The sequence below is a fragment of the Salmo salar genome, chromosome 18 (genome assembly GCF_965601325.2).
Source record: "Salmo salar chromosome 18, fSalSal1, whole genome shotgun sequence".
Lineage (NCBI taxonomy): Eukaryota > Metazoa > Chordata > Actinopteri > Salmoniformes > Salmonidae > Salmo > Salmo salar.
The window spans coordinates 28,786,420-28,803,646 of NC_138308.1; the positions used below are offsets into that span (position 1 = coordinate 28,786,420).

Consider the following 17,227-nt stretch of genomic DNA (forward strand, 5'->3'; position numbering starts at 1 on the left):
GCTGTCAGCTAACACAACAGCCTAGTTTCTGAACTCTGCTCCCAGCGCAGGGGGTTGGGAGGTGGGGAGAGAGGGTGAGTGTGATTGAGTCTGGAAGTGGCGTAAACGTTGTTTCCCATTTTGGTTATCTGGGGTCTGGGAACATATTTCCTCAAAGCTTATTGAAGGTGACTTAGAGTCCTATCTACTTCTACTTCCATTGGAAAGCCAGTGGAGGTGTTTCTACCTGAGAAGGACGTGTTGCCAGTAGAGAGGACATCAGAAGGCAGGCTAGCTCTTAGGACTCAAGACTTCAACCTGTGCGGAGAGTTGTCTGTGGTCCCACTGCTGGAGGGAAGTACTGACCAGAAGAGTCTCTCGCCCACCCTCTCTGGACCCAAGACCTCTACTAAGTAAGTCCTAAATGATTTAATCCTCTCAAGCTCCATGGATGAATACAGATGTAGGATCTTAATTTGAGCCAGTTTGCTACAGCAGGAAAATAATCCTGCAGCAACAGGAAATGTGAATTATTATGTGGATTATAAATAAATCCTTAAGAGTGCGTGTGTGTCAATCTAAGTAACATAATAAAATAAACCCCCATCAAAATCTGTCAGTTTAAGCTAATAATATATATTTTTGCATGGACTGCATCTCAATCCATCGCATCCACATTTGTCAGCCTTACGCATCTGCATGGAAGGAGGCCGAGCTACAGCAATGTTTGTCAGACTGAGAAAACCCGGTCTTCTCACGAAAACGTCTGTAGCGTCCGAACGGTAAAACCCCCATAAGCCCACAGGACTCGTCTGAAGTCGGTAAAGCTGATGTGCCAACTTCTGTCTGTAGTGTGCGAACCGTTTGGGCTACAAACTAATATGACCCCACTGGAAACAAGAGACACTCACTTTTACCATGGTGTTCTCCGTTTTGCTCTACAACCCCCCTCCCTCCCCCCAACAGCTTAGAGTTTTAGTTAATTGACATTTTTGTAGCGGTTGATACATTTTTCTGTGGAAATTACAAACTTCAGATGCCTTTTTAAATTTGAAACCTCAAGTACACAACAAGGAAAGTTCTCCTGGATCAGGGTGACCAATTTAAGATCCTACCTCCGCATTAACGCACTCACATTTTCCTCATTGCAGACTGCATACAAACAACACATTAGGGTATGTGTCAATTTTCTGCATGGCTTAAATTAAATTGATTGTCTTCCACTTTTAGCCGTATTGCAAAGGATCACCCACTTGCCCAAGCTTGAGGATGAAGTTTGAAAACATTCTAGAGGAGATCGATGGCTGTGGATGGTTTCAGGTGCTGATCGTCACTCTGCTCTGTATCCCTCGAGTGATACTACCGTTTCACTTCCTGCTGAATAACTTCATTGCCGCCGTACCCTCTCACCACTGTGACCTCAGCGCTCTGGATGATGGCAACATCTTTGGGAATCTGACCCAGGAGCAGAGACTGACTGTCAGCGTTCCAGTACAGGAAGATGGAACTCCAAGCTCCTGTAAGATGTTCCCAGAGCCCCAGTTCCACATCCTGTCCAACTCCAATAACAGTGACCTAGCTACAGTCCCCTGTCAGAATGGATGGGCATATGACAACAGCACCTTCAAATCCACTATGGCGACAGAGGTAAAATACTTCCAATGATATCAGTTGAGTGGTGGATAGCTGATGCTAATGGTTCAAAGGCCAAAGCAAATTACAAAGGTTGACAAGATAAAAGGAATAAAGCAGAGGAAGGCAATAGGTGGCCCATTGACCAAATTCGTCCTGCAAGCGATTTTATTTGGCCCCAAATGTTTTCTTAATAAAAAATAAAAAATAAAAAAGGAATTCAGCTCAAAAATATTTTACGTTGGCATTTCCATTCCCAAGTATTCCCATGAGTAAATAGAGAGACAAACAGTGTGTGATCGATCCTGTCTCAATATATTATCAAGGTATGAAACGATTATGATATTGTCAAAGGAAATGTAGACTTCTTGCCCGTTTGGCCTTAATTGTGGTCTATTTGCAGTACATTAATGATTATAATGATGTTCCGGCCCCTCGACCTACGACTAGCAGATTAATGTCATTTTGTATTAACCAAGGCTTTGAGCAAATTATACAGCGTCTTGACCCATGAACAACATACAGAACCAAACTGAAAACTCTGTAAGACAATTAAGAGAGAATAAGGTTTTAAATGAGACCCCTCAGAGTTAGTCAATTATTTTCAAATTCCCTGGTTTGTTGTTATAGCCACATTACATGCAATTCTGTGCCCATTTATTCAATCAGAATTTCACTGGTTAGATATTGTCCCCACTTTAAGTAACATACTATTATCATTATCATTATTATCCTACTTCAACTGGTACATATAATAGGAATTGTGAATGCATGCTTTCTTGACTGTCACTATCATTGCTCCTCTTTCTATAAAGTGGGACCTTGTCTGTGACAGAAAAGGCATGAATAAAGCCACAGCCACTATTTTCTTTGTTGGCGTGATGATTGGAGCTATAGCCTTTGGTACCCTCACTGACAAGTAGGTCCTTTTACCCCAATAACTGATATCTACATTCTTTCTTTACATTGAATTATTTATTAGTGGCTATGTTTCTTGAATGCTCTTTTCCAGGTTTGGGAGGAAGCCTATGCTATTGGTGTCTTATACCATATCCATGGTATTTGGATTTGCCAGTGCGTTCTCTAACTCCTATACCATGTTCGGAGTGATGAGATTCTTTACTGGCTTTGGACTTACAGGCATCAGCATCATCTCGACTGTTCTCAGTAAGTTAAGCTCTACAGCTTTCATATGAACAAAATGTTAGACTCCATTGCAAAGCAATGGAATTAAATGCAGTTATGAAAGTATTACCTAACAACATGTTAATACAGTGTATTTAATAGTGTTGTTATGGAGGTCTAAGAGAAACTTCATGTAAAGTGAAACCCAACAATATTGTTAAAAAATGGTTAAACTCTATTTACGTTCTTTCAAGGTGTGGAGTGGGTGGACATTAAGCACCGGGCATTAATAGGTATAACGGGCAGCATGGCCTGGTCGTTTGGCAACATGATGCTAGCGGGCATTGCGTATCAAGTGAATGATTGGCGGATGCTAATGATTGCTGTCTCCGCACCCCTGGGCTTGGCTATCATCACTTGGTGGTAAGAATACACTGGGTGATATCCGGACCATATCCTAAACATATCAATGGATATCTGGATTTGACATGTTTTTGATACAGCATGGTACAAGATGCAGACGAAGATGCATATCTATACATGTGTAACCAGCCCCACCCACCACCATGGTGTAGAAGAACTCACCTGAATAATGCACATTCCAAATTTTGCATCACATACAGTATACTACTGTATAATATAAACTGGGTGGTTCGAGCCCTGAATGCTGATTGGCTGAAAGCCGTGGTATATGAGGCCGCATACCATGGGTATGACAAAACATGTCTTTTTTACTGTTCTTGTTACATTTGTAGCCAGTTTATAACAGCAATAATGCACCTCTGTGGTTTGTGTTATTTGGCCAATATACATTTACATTTACATTTAAGTCATTTAGCAGACGCTCTTATCCAGATATATACCACGGCTAAGGGCTGTGTTCGGGCACTCTCTATACCACACACCCTCGGGCCTTATTGCTTAAATATAGTTCACTACAGTATTGTAGTGACCTTAGGACAAGGTCCTTAGTGACATAACAGTTGAAGTGTTGGACTGCGAGTCACAGGAACCCACATTTGAGTCAGGATTTGAGGCTACACTCCAAATTCACACAACTGGTTATTATTGTGCTTTGACCCATTGTAATGGTTCATCATCACTGCAGGTGGCTCCCTGAGTCTGCCAGGTGGCTCATAGCCAATGGCAAAGTGGAAAGAGCCCATCTTTACCTGGAGAAATGTGCTCGTTTTAACAACAGAAAGGACTTCACGTCCAAAATCAAACTTGAGGTAAATGCAACAATTTTCAGTTGCTAGTATTTACTGCTAATAATTGCTCTTATTCAAAAATTCACATGGCATGCAATCATTTATACAGCTTCATTACAGTTATGAAGTGTTAGAAAGAGCATAGGTTTGAAGCACAAATATACAGTACCAGTCAAAAGTTTGGACACACCTACTCATTCAAGGGCTTTGCTTTATTTTTACTATTTTTTACATTGTAGACTAATAGTGAAGCCCTATGAAATAACACATATGGACTCATGTAGTAACCAAAAAACTGTTAAACAAATCAAAATGCATTTTATATTTTATATTTGAGGTTCTTCAAGTAGCCACCCTTTGTCTCAATGACAGCTTTGCACACTTGGCATTCTCTCAACCAGCTTCATGAGGTAGTCAACTAGAATGCATTTAAATTAATAGGTGTGCCTTGTTAAAAGTTAATTTGTGGAATTTCTTTCCTTCTTAATGCGTTTGAGCCAATCAGTTATAATGTGACAAGGTAGGGGTGGTATACAGAAGATAGCCCTATTTAGTAAAAGACAAAGTCCATATTATGGCAAGAACTAAACAAATAAGCAAAGAGAATCGACAGTCCATCATTACTTTAAGACATGGTCAGTCAATCCAGAAAATTTCAGGAACGTTGAAAGTTTCTTCAAGTGCAATCGCAAAATCCATCAAGCGCTATGATGAAACTGGCTCTCGAGGACCTCCACAGGAAAGGAAGACCCAGAGTTACCTTTGCTGAAGAGGATAAGTTTATTAGAGTTACCAGCCTCAGAAATTTCAGCCCAAATAAAGGCTTCACAGAGCTCAAGTAACAGACACATCTCAACGTCAACTGTTCAGAGAATGTGTGAATCAGGCCTTCATGGTCGAATTGCTGCAAAGAAACCACTACTAAAGGACATCAATAAGAAGAAGAGATATGTTTGGGCCAAGAAACACAAACAATGGACTTTAGACCAGTGGAAATCTGTCCTTTGGTCTGATGAGTCCAAATTTGAGATTTTTGGTTCCAACAGACGTGTCTTTGTGAGATGCAGAGTAGGTGAACGGATGATCTCCGCATGTGTGGTTCCCATCGTGAAGCATGGAAGAGGAGGTGTGATGGTGTGGGGGTGCTTTGCTGGTGACACTGTCTGTAACTTATTTAGAATTCAAGGCACACAACCAGCATGGCTACCACAGCATTCTGCAGCGATTTGCCATCCCATCTGGTTTGCACTTAGTGGGACAATCATTTGTTTTTCAACAAGACAATGACCCGACACACCTCCAGGCTGTGTAAGGGCTATTTGACCAATAAGGAGAGTGATGGAGTGCTGCATCAGATGACCTGGCCTCCACAATCACCCAACCTCAACCCAATTGAGATGGTTTGGGAGGAGATGGACCGCAGAGTGAAGGAAAAGTGCTCAGAATATGTGGGAACTCCTTCAAGACTGTTGGAAAATAATTCCGGGTGAGGCTGGTTGAGAGAATGCCAAGAGTGTGCAAAGCTGTCATAAAGGCAAAGGGTGGCTACTTTGAAGAATCTCAAATTTAAAATACATTTTGATTTGTTTAACACGTTTTTGGTTACTACATGATTCCATATGTGTTATTTAATAGTTTTGATGTCTTCACTATTATTCTACAATGTAGAAAATAGTAAAAACATAAAGAAAAACCCTGGAATGAGTAGATGTGTCCAAACCTTTGACTGGTACTGTATGTGGAGGATACACTAGCCATAAATGTAACACACTAGAACTAACTATCACAACTCAGCAGCATACTGCCCTGTATCCCACTGCTGCCTTGCTTTTAAAGCTAAGCAGGATTGGTCCCTGGATGGAAGACCAGATGTTGCTGAAAGGGGTTTTGGAGGGCCAGTAAGAGGCAGCCTTTCCTCTGGTCTGAAAAAAACGACCATTGCCCTGTGTAGGGTGCTGTCTTTTGGATGGGACATTAAACGGGTGTCCTGACTCTCTGTGGTCACTAAAAATCCCATGGCACTTATCATAAGAGTCGGGGTGTTAACCCTGGTGTCCTGGCTAAATTCCCAATCTGGCCCTCAAACCATCACGGTCACCTAATCATCCCCAGTTTACAATTGGCTCATTCTTCTCCCCTGTAACTATTCCCCATGTCGTTGCTGTAAATGAGAATGTTTTCTCAGTCTACTTACCTGGTTAAATAATAAAAAATAAACTACCTTAGCCTCTCTCCCATACTGCTTAGCACCTGTCTGATGTGGTTGGCATGGACAACCATAACAAGACCTACTCCTACCTGGACCTGGTGAGGACCCCAAAGATGAGAAGACTGGCTCTACTAACAGGCATAGTGTGGTGAGTATATCTGGCTCTAATAACAGACATAGTGTGGTAAGTATATCTGGCTATAATAACAGACATAGTGTGGTGAGTATATCTGGCTCTAATAACAGACATAGTGTGGTGACGATATCTGGCTCTAATAACAGACATAGTGTGGTGAGTATATCTGGCTCTAATAACAGACATAGTGTGGTGACTATATCTGGCTATAATAACAGACATAGTGTGGTGAGTATATCTGGCTCTAATAACAGACATAGTGTGGTGAGTATATCTGGCTCTAATAACATACATAGTGTGGTGACTATATCTGGCTATAATAACAGACATAGTGTGGTGACTATATCTGGCTATAATAACATACATAGTGTGGTGACTATATCTGGCTATAATAACAGACATAGTGTGGTGACTATATCTGGCTATAATAACAGACATAGTGTGGTGAGTATATCTGGCTCTAATAACATACATAGTGTGGTGACTATATCTGGCTATAATAACAGACATAGTGTGGTGAGTATATCTGGCTCTAATAACATACATAGTGTGGTGACTATATCTGGCTATAATAACAGACATAGTGTGGTGACTATATCTGGCTATAATAACATACATAGTGTGGTGACTATATCTGGCTATAATAACAGACATAGTGTGGTGACTATATCTGACTCTAATAACAGACATAGTGTGGTGACTATATCTGGCTATAATAACAGACATAGTGTGGTGACTATATCTGGCTCTAATAACATACATAGTGTGGTGACTATATCTGGCTATAATAACATACATAGTGTGGTGACTATATCTGGCTCTAATAACAGACATAGTGTGGTGACTATATCTGGCTCTAATAACAGACATAGTGTGGTGACTATATCTGGCTCTAATAACAGACATAGTGTGGTGACTATATCTGGCTCTAATAACAGACATAGTGTGGTGACTATATCTGGCTCTAATAACAGACATAGTGTGGTGACTATATCTGGCTCTAATAACAGACATAGTGTGGTGACTATATCTGGCTATAATAACAGACATAGTGTGGTGACTATATCTGGCTCTAATAACAGACATAGTGTGGTGAGTATATCTGGCTATAATAACAGACATAGTGTGGTGACTATATCTGGCTCTAATAACAGACATAGTGTGGTGAGTATATCTGGCTCTAATAACATACATAGTGTGGTGACTATATCTGGCTCTAATAACAGACATAGTGTGGTGACTATATCTGGCTCTAATAACAGACATAGTGTGGTGACTATATCTGGCTCTAATAACAGACATAGTGTGGTGACTATATCTGGCTCTAATAACAGACATAGTGTGGTGACTATATCTGGCTATAATAACATACATAGTGTGGTGACTATATCTGGCTCTAATAACAGACATAGTGTGGTGACTATATCTGGCTATAATAACATACATAGTGTGGTGACTATATCTGGCTCTAATAACAGACATAGTGTGGTGACTATCCCTGGTCTCATATCTGTCACAAATCATTACACTGCTTTGTGTCTATTTGTGTGTACTGTATGGACTGGTTTGGGGCTGTATGGACTGGTTTGCAGTACTGTATAGACTGGTTTGCAGTACTGTATAGACTGGTTTGGGGCTGTATGGACCCGTTTGCGGTACTGTATGGACTGGTTTGCAGTACTGTATAGACTGGTTTTCAGTACTGTATAGACTGGTTTGGGGCTGTATGGACCCGTTTGCGGTACTGTATGGACTGGTTTGCAGTACTGTATAGACTGGTTTGGGGCTGTATGGACCGGTACTGTATGGACCGGTACTGTGTGGACTGGTTTGGGGCTGTATGGACCGGTACTGTATGGACTGGTTTGCAGTACTGTATGGACTGGTTTGCAGGACTGTATAGACTTGTTTGGGACTGTATGGACTGGTTTGCAGTACTGTATGGACTGGTTTGGGGCTGTATGGACTGGTTTGCTGTACTGTATGGACTGGTTTGGGGCTGTATGGACTGGTTTGTAGTATTGTATGGACTGGTTTGCAGTACTGTATAGACTGTTTTGGGGCTATATGGACCGGTACTGTATGGACCGGTACTGTATGGACTAGTTTGGGGCTGTATGGACCGGTACTGTATGGACTGGTTTGCAGTACTGTATAGTCTGGTTTGGGGCTGTATTGACCCGTTTGTTGTACTGTATGGACTGGTTTGCAGTACTGTATAGACTTGTTTGGGGCTGTATGGACTGGTTTGCAGTATTGTATGGACTGGTTTGCGTCTGTATGGACTGGTTTGCTGTACTGTATGGACTGGTTTGGCGGCTGTATGGACTGGTTTGTAGTATTGTATGGACTGGTTTGCAGTACTGTATAGACTGGTTTGGGGCTGTGTGGACCGGTACTGTATGGACCGGTACTGTATGGACTGGTTTGGGGCTCTATGGACCGGTACTGTATGGACCTGTACTGTATGGACTGGTTTAGAATCTAGGCCTAAAACTAGGCTGTATGGACCGGTACTGTATAGTATGGTTTGGGGCTGTATGGACTGGTTTAGAATCTAGGCCTAAAACGAGGCTGTATGGACCGGTACTGTATAGACTGGTTTGGGGCTGTATGGACTGGTTTAGAATCTAGGCCTAAAACGAGGCTGTATGGACCGGTACAGTATAGACTGGTTTGCGGTCCATACAGTACACAAACCAATGAGGAATCTCCATTGAAAGTGCTTCTTAAGGACTAGTTTTAGGCCTAGATTCAATTAGATCAAGCATTAACCAGCGATAGCACACACCCGCATAGCTGATGTTTTGGCGGTGTCAGAGGTGGAACTGCCTTGGAGCTGTAAAATCGTGAGTAGCTGCCCTTGCAATGATTGTCACGAAGCCACAACCGCCCCACTCGCAGTAGGGCGGTAGAAGATTAGAACGAGAACGTGTAGGCTATATAGAAATAATTATGCTCAAATTGAAAAATCATAAAACTAAGTAATGAATATTTTTATCATCCTTATCGAAGTGTAAATTACATCTCTCATTCCAGTGTTTGAACTTGTAAACAAGGCTGCATGGGATTTCTGTTAATGTCCGCTATAGGTATAATGCCGGAAGCCATTTGTGAATTTGACAGGTCTAACGCAGTTCCACCTCCGACACCCCCGCAATGCAGATGTCGGCGAAAGCAGATCTGATTGGATAGAGCTCTTGATTAATCTGTTTCTGTAGAAAGTGTCCTTATGTGTCTGTGAGTTATCTTTTATCTATATCAAGTCAAACATAATGTATGCCTCATTGACTACTTTGGCAATGTCATCGTATTTCCAGTCACGATAGTGTAATTTAGCCTAAACAGTCATTAGCCTCCGTCCAGAATGACTGGGCTTATCACGACTTTAGGGCACTGCTATAGAGGGCGGCTTGAGAACGTTCATAACAATGGCATGATGCGACCGAGTGACAGAGATGCAACTTATGACAAACACAACTTAGATCTCATTGTGTCCTCTCCTCACAGGTATGGCGTGGCCTCAACATACTATGGGATCAGTTTAAACATTACAGGGTTTGGCCTGAATGTCTACCTCACCCACTTTATCTACTCTGCCATCGAGGTGCCCGCCAAGATGGTCGTCTACTTCTGTCTCAATACCATTGGTCGGAAACACTGCCAGGCAGGCACCCTTCTGCTAACGGGAACCTGCATCGCCATCAACATCTTTGTGCCCAAAGGTGACTACATAAATAGGCCATTATAATTGCTTTATAAATGATCATAAAGGTTGTAAATTAATTATGAATTATAATGCTTGTATGCAAAGAAATGATATGAATAAAGAAATATATATTTATTAATATTGTATAAAAAGTTTATAAATGCTTATGAACGTTTATAATAAACTGTAACCCAATAGAATTCCTAAATGATTATGTGGAGTAAATTGGACAGTAAGGGATGTTTATTATTTTGCCTTTTTTTCATCAGTGTTTGAGAGATGACAGTCTTATTGTCACGTCCTGACCATAGTAAGCTGTTATTTTAGTAGAGTAAGTCAGGGCGACAGGGGGGTTTTCTAGTTTAGTTTTTCTATGTTGTTATGTTCTAGTTTTGTATTTCTATGTTGGGTTGTTCTAGTTTTGTATTTCTATGTTGGGCTTTGTTTGAGATGATCTCCAATTAGAGGCAGCTGGTCATCGTTGTCTCTAATTGGAGGTCATATTTAAGTTGGTGTTTGTCCCACCTGGGTTTGTGGGAGATTAATTTTGAGTAGTGTATGTTTCACCTCTGCGTCACGGTTTGTTGTTTTTGCCATTCAGTTTATTTATGTATTGCATAGTTTCACAGTATAAATAAAATGTGGAACGACACACACTCTGCACTTTGGTCCGCTCCTTCCTACGACAACGTGACACTTATCCTCAGGATCTGTTGTTTTGTTCCTCTGTTCAGGTCAGTGGCATGTTCGCACCATCGTCGCTGTGCTTGGGAAAGGCCTATCAGAGGCCTCCTTCACCACTGTCATCTTGTATACAGCTGAACTCTACCCTACGGTCGTAAGGTCAGATTTACCGGTGCATTTTTACAGTGAAACACTATTAGAGTTCATTACCTCAAACTGAAGCATGTTTTATTTAACATTTTACATTGACATTTTAGTAATTTAGCAGACGCTCTAAGCTAGAGCGACTGACAATTAGTGCATTCATCTTAAGATAGCTAGGTGAGACAACAACACATCACAATCGTATCAAGTACATTTTCCCTCAACAAAGTATTTATCAGCAAAGGGGAGCCGTGAGAGTTGCTCAGGCCGCATAACAAAAATTACTAACTAAAATAAATGTAACCTTTATTTTACCATGTTGTCCCATTGAGGTGAAAATACCTATTTTTCAAGGGAGACCTGTGGAATGCAATGTACGGTGTCCATATTAGGACAGCTTCAGTCTCAGCAGGAGTTTTCTGAGTCTCACTATCAACATTTTCTCCCTAACAGACAAAATGGGTTGGGTTACAGTAACTTCATGGCTCGGTTGGGCGTGTCCATAGCACCCCTCATCATTCTATTGGAGGACGTGTGGAAGCCCCTCCCTGAAGTCATCATCTGTTTTGTGTCCATTCTTTCTGGTCTGGTGGCCTTCCTTCTCCCAGAAACCCACAATGCAAGGCTGCCAGAGACCATTGAGGACATTGAACAAACAAAAAAAAGGTAACCCAGCCGACTTCACAAAGATTGTCAATGTAATTTGTAACCCGCTGTTACAGTATATACCAGCAGTAGTGGAAAAGTACCAAATGGTCATACTTGAGTAAAAGTAAAGATATCTTAACAGAAAATGACTCAAGTAAAAGTGATATTCACCCAGTAAAATACTACTTGAGTAAAAGTCTGTGTTTTAAAAAATATATACTTAAGTATCCAAAATAAATGTAATTGCTATAAATCATTTCAAATTCCTTATATTAAGCAAAACAGATGGCACAATTTTCTTGTTTTTGATTTATTTACGGATAGCCAGGGGAACACTAATTCTCAGACATCAATTACAAACTAAGCATTTGTGTTTAGTAAGTCTGCCAGATCAGAGGCAGCAGGGATCAATCAATCAAATGTATTTATAAAGCCCTTCTTAAATCAGCTGATGTCACAAAGTGCTGTACAGAAACCCAGTCTAAAACCCCAAAGAGCAAGCAATGCCGGTGTAGAAGCACGGTGGCTAGGAAAAAGTCCCTAGAAAGGCCAAAACCTAGGAAGAAACCTAGAGAGGAACCAGGCGATGAAGGGTGGCCAGTCCTCTTCTGGCTGTGCCGGGTGGAGATTATAACCAGAACATGGCCAAGATGTTCAAATGTTCATAAATGACCAGCAGGGTCAAATAATAATAATCACAGTGGTTGTAGAGGGTGCAACAGGTCAGCACCTCAGGAGTAAATGTCAGTTGGCTTTTCATAGTCGATCATTCAGACTATCTCTACCGCACCTGCTGTCTCTAGAGAGTTGAAAACAGCAGGTCTGGGACAGGTAGCACGTCCGGTGAACAGGTGAAACTGGATGACCACATGTTCTCATGATAAGTGCTTGAATTGGACCATTTTCTTGTCCAGGCATTCAAAATGTAACGAGTACTTTTAGGTGTCAGGGAAAATGTATGGGAGTAAAAAGTACATACTTGCTTTGGAAATAGGGGAGTAAAAGTAAAAGTAGTCAAAAAATATAAATAGTATGTACAACGTTCGTACTTCAAAGTATTTGTACTTAGTTACTTTACACCACTGTCTACCAGGGCCGCCAGGAAAACATGGTACGAGGCGGCATCCCTTGCAGTCAGAGTGCAGTATAACTGCAATACACTGCAGTTAAAGTGCACTATAACTGCAGTATGCTGTAAATACTGCATCAAAAATAACACAGTTTTCTTTACTGCAGTAAGTTTGCAGTGTAACTGCAGTTAGAGTGCAGTATAACTGCAGTTATTCTGCAATTACTGCGTCCAAAATACCACAGTTGAATGCAGTTACTGCACTTTTACTGCAGTTTCAAAACTGCAATCTTTTTTTGTAAGGGATTTGCAACAGCACTTTTCTATCAGTTTGATTTAGTTGAATAAAATATATTGATGCATTAAAAAGACAGGCATAGGGTTGTTCTTTAGACCGATTTGTCAACTCAATTTCTCTGTCCTTCACATCAAAGTGCTGCTGCAGACTCTTTGCATGTCTTGACCAGTCAGATTCACGGAAATCGCAGGTCGTGCGAGACAGGCACAAGCACAAAGCTCAAGGCGCACTCTCTGCTTTCCTCCGGAATTTGTTAAGCAAGTGTGATAACACATCACTCCTGACAGACACAAGCAAAAACTATTCCATAAATGTAGCACCCTACACCTAAACATTAGCGATCTGACATGTTTTATTGCATGACAAATATAATATTTTTCAGTCTGATCAACTGTAGGCTACTAACAACAGCAGCTGCATAGTCAAGCCTTCTATGCACCCTGTCCCTCTAGCCAGGGTAAACAAAGCAGTAACGTTGTGTATTTATAGCCCATTTGTTACCTAGACTTTTTCCATCCCAAAATATTAACTGCAATTAATCAATAAACACAATAGCTGACAGGTTTAGGCCTACAGTAGCATAGAGCAGGACTAAACCATGCGAACCAGCATAAAACAGCTCAGCCCTGTGAGTTTTATTGTCCAATCATGCAAGTATGGGTAGCTGCAGCCCAATATGGCAACAGGAGTATGGGTAGCTTCAGCCCAATATGGCAACAGGAGTATGGGTAGCTGCAGCCCAATATGGCAACAGGAGTATGGGTAGCTGCAGCCCAATATGGTGACAGGAGTATGCGTGAGTGGATGTGTTGAAAGGAGTGGGTGTATGAAAAGAGAATCAGCTAATTGGGCAGCTTTGTTGTCACTCAAGACTGTTTGCGTGGCTGATTGGGCTGCACTACGAGTCGATATTAAAATCCTCTGCGTGGTAAATCTGACTTCTGCAGTTGCCGTACAGCGTTGTACGTCCTCTGCAGAAGTCAGGGCATTTATACTTCTTGAGCTTCGCTGAGCAGAGCAGAGCTGTTGTGAAGGAAGTTGTAGAGGAAGTGAGTTTGTGTTTATACAGGACATCCCACCAAACAATCATGTCAATACGGAGCAATATGGGGCCCTCCACATTGTTACACAATTTGGGAGGCGCACGGCGATGCGGTACAGAGCTCAATTTGGCCACAGCATGCCTCCGGAAACTCCAGAATTGTGTCACACCCTTCATACGGAGCCTTCGACCACATTTTCAGATCAAGCATAAATTGGCTTTAAGCCGGCAGTCAGTGCTCCAGTGTTGTGCCTGCTGACTTGAAGTGCTTCCTACTGGGTATCATAGTCTTGTTGTCGGTGGTAGATACGTGGCAATTTTTTTCTCTCACATGATTTTATTTCAAGTGGGATTGCAGCCTACACAAGAAATAAGTAATATTGATAACCATTTAGATGTCACCTTGATACGTAAACTCAGCAAAAAAAAAAGAAACGTCCTCTTACTGTCAACTACGTTTATTTCCAGAAAACTTAACATGTGTAAATATTTGTATGAACATAAGATTCAACAACTAAGACATAAACTGAAACTGATAAACTGAACAAGTTCCACAGACATGTGACTAACAGGAATGGAATAATGTGTCCCTGAACAAAGGGGGGATCAAAATCAAAAGTAACAGTCAGTATCTGGTGTGGTCCCCAGCTGCATTAAGATTTGCCAGTTCTTGCTGTGAGGTGTTAGCCCACTCTTCCACCAAGGAACCTGCTAGTTCCCAGACATTTCTGGGGAGAATGGCCCTAGCCCTCACCCTCTGATCCAACAGGTCCCAGACATGCTCAATGGGATTGAGATCCGGACTCTTCGAGTATTTCGGTATGTAATAAAGCCCTTTTGTGGGGAAAAACTAATTCTGATTGGCTGGGCCTGGCTCCCCAGAGGGTGGAGAGAGTCTCTTCAATGAATGGGGGAAAGGTGTATTTATCCCTGGGACACACCAGAGCCCAGGTGTGTCCCATTTCGCTGATGACCACAGGTGGTATACAGAAGATAGCCCTATTTGGTAAAATACCAAGTCCATATTATGGCAAGAACAGCTCAAATAAGCAAAGAGAAATGACAATCCATCAATATTTTAAGACATGAAGGTCAGTCAATATGGAAAATTTCAACAACTTTGAAAGATTCTTCAAGTGCAGTCGCAAAAACCATCAAGCGCTATGATGAAACTGGCTCTCATGAGAACCTCAACAGTAAAGGAAGACTCAGAGTTACCTCTAAGGCAGAGGATAAGTTCATTAGTGTTACCAGCCTCAGAAATTGCAGCCCAAATAAAGGCTTCACAGAGCTCAAGTAACAGACACATCTCAACATCAACTGTTCAGAGGAGACTGTGCAAATCAGGCCTTCATGGTCGAATTGCTGCAAAGAAACCACTACTAAAGGACACCAATAAGATGAAACACTAACAATGGACATTAGACTGGTGGAAATCTGTCCTTTGATCTGATGAGTCCAAATTTGAGATTTTTGGTTCCAACTGCCATGTCTTTGTGAGATGCAGAGTAGGTGAACGGATGATCTCCGCATGTGTGGTTCCCACCATGAAGCATGGACGAGAAGGTGTGATGGTGTGGGGGTGCTTTGCTAGTGACAGTCTACTACTCACTGTCTGTGATTTGTTTAAAATTCAAGGCACACTTAACCAGCATGGCTACCACAGCATTCTGCAGTAATCCACCATCCCATCTGGTTTGCGCTTAGTGGGACAATCATTTGTCTTTCAACAGGACAATGACCCATCACACCTCCAGGCCGTGTAAGGGCTATTTGACCAAGAAGGAGAGTGATGGAGTGCTGCATCAGATGACCTGGCCTCCACAATCACCCGGCCTCAACCCAATTGAGATGGTTTGGGATGAGTTGGACAGCAGATTGAGGGAAAAACAGCCAACAAGTGCTCAGCATATGTGGGAACTCCTTCAAGACTGTTGGAAAAGCATTCCAGGTGAAGCTGGTTGAGAGAATGTTAAGAGTGTGCAAAGCTGTCATCAAGGCAAAGGGTGGCTACTTTGAAGAATCTAAAATCTAAAATATATTTTGATTTGTTTAACACTTTTGGTTACTCATGATTCCATGTGTTATTTCACAGTTTTGATGTCGTCACTATTATTCTACAATGTAGAAAATTGTAAAAATAAAGAGAAACCCTTGCATGAGTAGTTGTGTCCAAACTTTTGACTGGTATGTACATAAACAAAAAATTGTCCTTCTCTCTCCAGAAATCCCATCTTTGTCTCACCGCTGGAGAAAACTGAGGTCCTGCTGAAGTCACAGAAAAATAATGAGCTGGATCAGTGACTGAGACATTTACTTAACTGCATAGGTGTTATTGTTTAGGGCCGCATACTGTACACAAGTTGCAAACTTTTTCAAGGGTCTGATATTTCTGACTTCAGAACTGTTGTACAGAGTGGCTATAGCATGCTAAGTTTCTAATTCTAGCATTGCTTCTGTAATAAACCAATTCCAGTGGAACATGTTGCATGCACCATGTAGGTTTTGTTGCCAATATCTTGTCTCTGTGGTTGATATACAGTATTTGAAGTGACTTCACTTTCAAACTATAGGCTACATCAGTATTCACATTCAATAAATATTTGTATATTGCACGGACACTGGTTTCCAACACTGGTTTGTTTCATAATTTTGATACTTTATTAGAAAGAGATGGGTAAGTGGACAGGGTGGAGAAAGGCTGGAGTCAGGAATTTAAAATTGATCTCCTCTCCAGTGGGGAGGCATACATGGTCTTACAGCCGGGAGTGTTTCTCACTCAACAAGAGCTCTACACAATATTAAACACTATGAGTGCAATGCTGGATCAAACAAGGATAAGCAGAACATCTTTAAAAACCTCTTCAGCTAACAATTTGAAATAATTTTTTGCCTACTGTATATTTGGGCATACAGTGAGGGGAAAAAAGTATTTGATCCCCTGCTGATTTTGTACGTTTGCCCACTTACAAAGAAATGATCAGTCTATAATTTTAATGGTAAGTTTATTTGAACAGTGAGAGACAGAATAACAACAACAAAAAATCCAGAAAAACACATGTCAAAAATGTTATAAATTGATTTGCATTTTAATGAGGGAAATAAGTATTTGACCCCTCTGCAAAACATGACTTTGTACTTGGTGGCAAAACCCTTGTTGGCAATCAGCGAGGTCAGACGTTTCTTGTAGTTGGCCACCAGGTTTGCACACATCTCAGGAGGGATTTTGTCCCACTCCTCTTTGCAGTTCTTCTCCAAGTCATAAAGGTTTCGAGGCTGATGTTTGGCAACTCGAACCTTCAGCTCCCTCCACAGATTTTCTATGGGATTAAGGTCTGGAG

The 17,227-nt window shown here is 41.4% G+C and overlaps 1 protein-coding gene across 1 annotated transcript; it reads left to right on the plus strand.

Moving 5' to 3' along the window:
• LOC106577168 (solute carrier family 22 member 7) lies at positions 1-16,507 on the plus strand. The gene is made up of 11 exons (XM_014154984.3): positions 1-392; positions 1,210-1,626; positions 2,427-2,530; positions 2,624-2,778; positions 2,991-3,159; positions 3,845-3,968; positions 6,195-6,304; positions 9,803-10,017; positions 10,736-10,844; positions 11,283-11,495; positions 16,112-16,507. Exons 2-11 carry the CDS (start codon positions 1,249-1,251, stop codon positions 16,188-16,190), a joined length of 1,656 nt encoding a protein of 551 aa, XP_014010459.1. The 5' UTR covers positions 1-392; positions 1,210-1,248; the 3' UTR covers positions 16,191-16,507.
• The last annotated feature ends 720 nt before the right edge of the window (positions 16,508-17,227 follow it).

Excerpts from the sequence above, each read along its gene's own strand:
- LOC106577168 (XM_014154984.3), top strand. The coding sequence starts at position 1,249 with ATGAAGTTTGAAAACATTCTAGAGGAGATCGATGGCTGTGGATGGTTT. Across the intron at positions 3,969-6,194 it reads CGTCCAAAATCAAACTTGAG|CACCTGTCTGATGTGGTTGG; the intron begins GTAAATGCAACA and ends CATACTGCTTAG. Across the intron at positions 10,845-11,282 it reads CTCTACCCTACGGTCGTAAG|ACAAAATGGGTTGGGTTACA; the intron begins GTCAGATTTACC and ends TCTCCCTAACAG.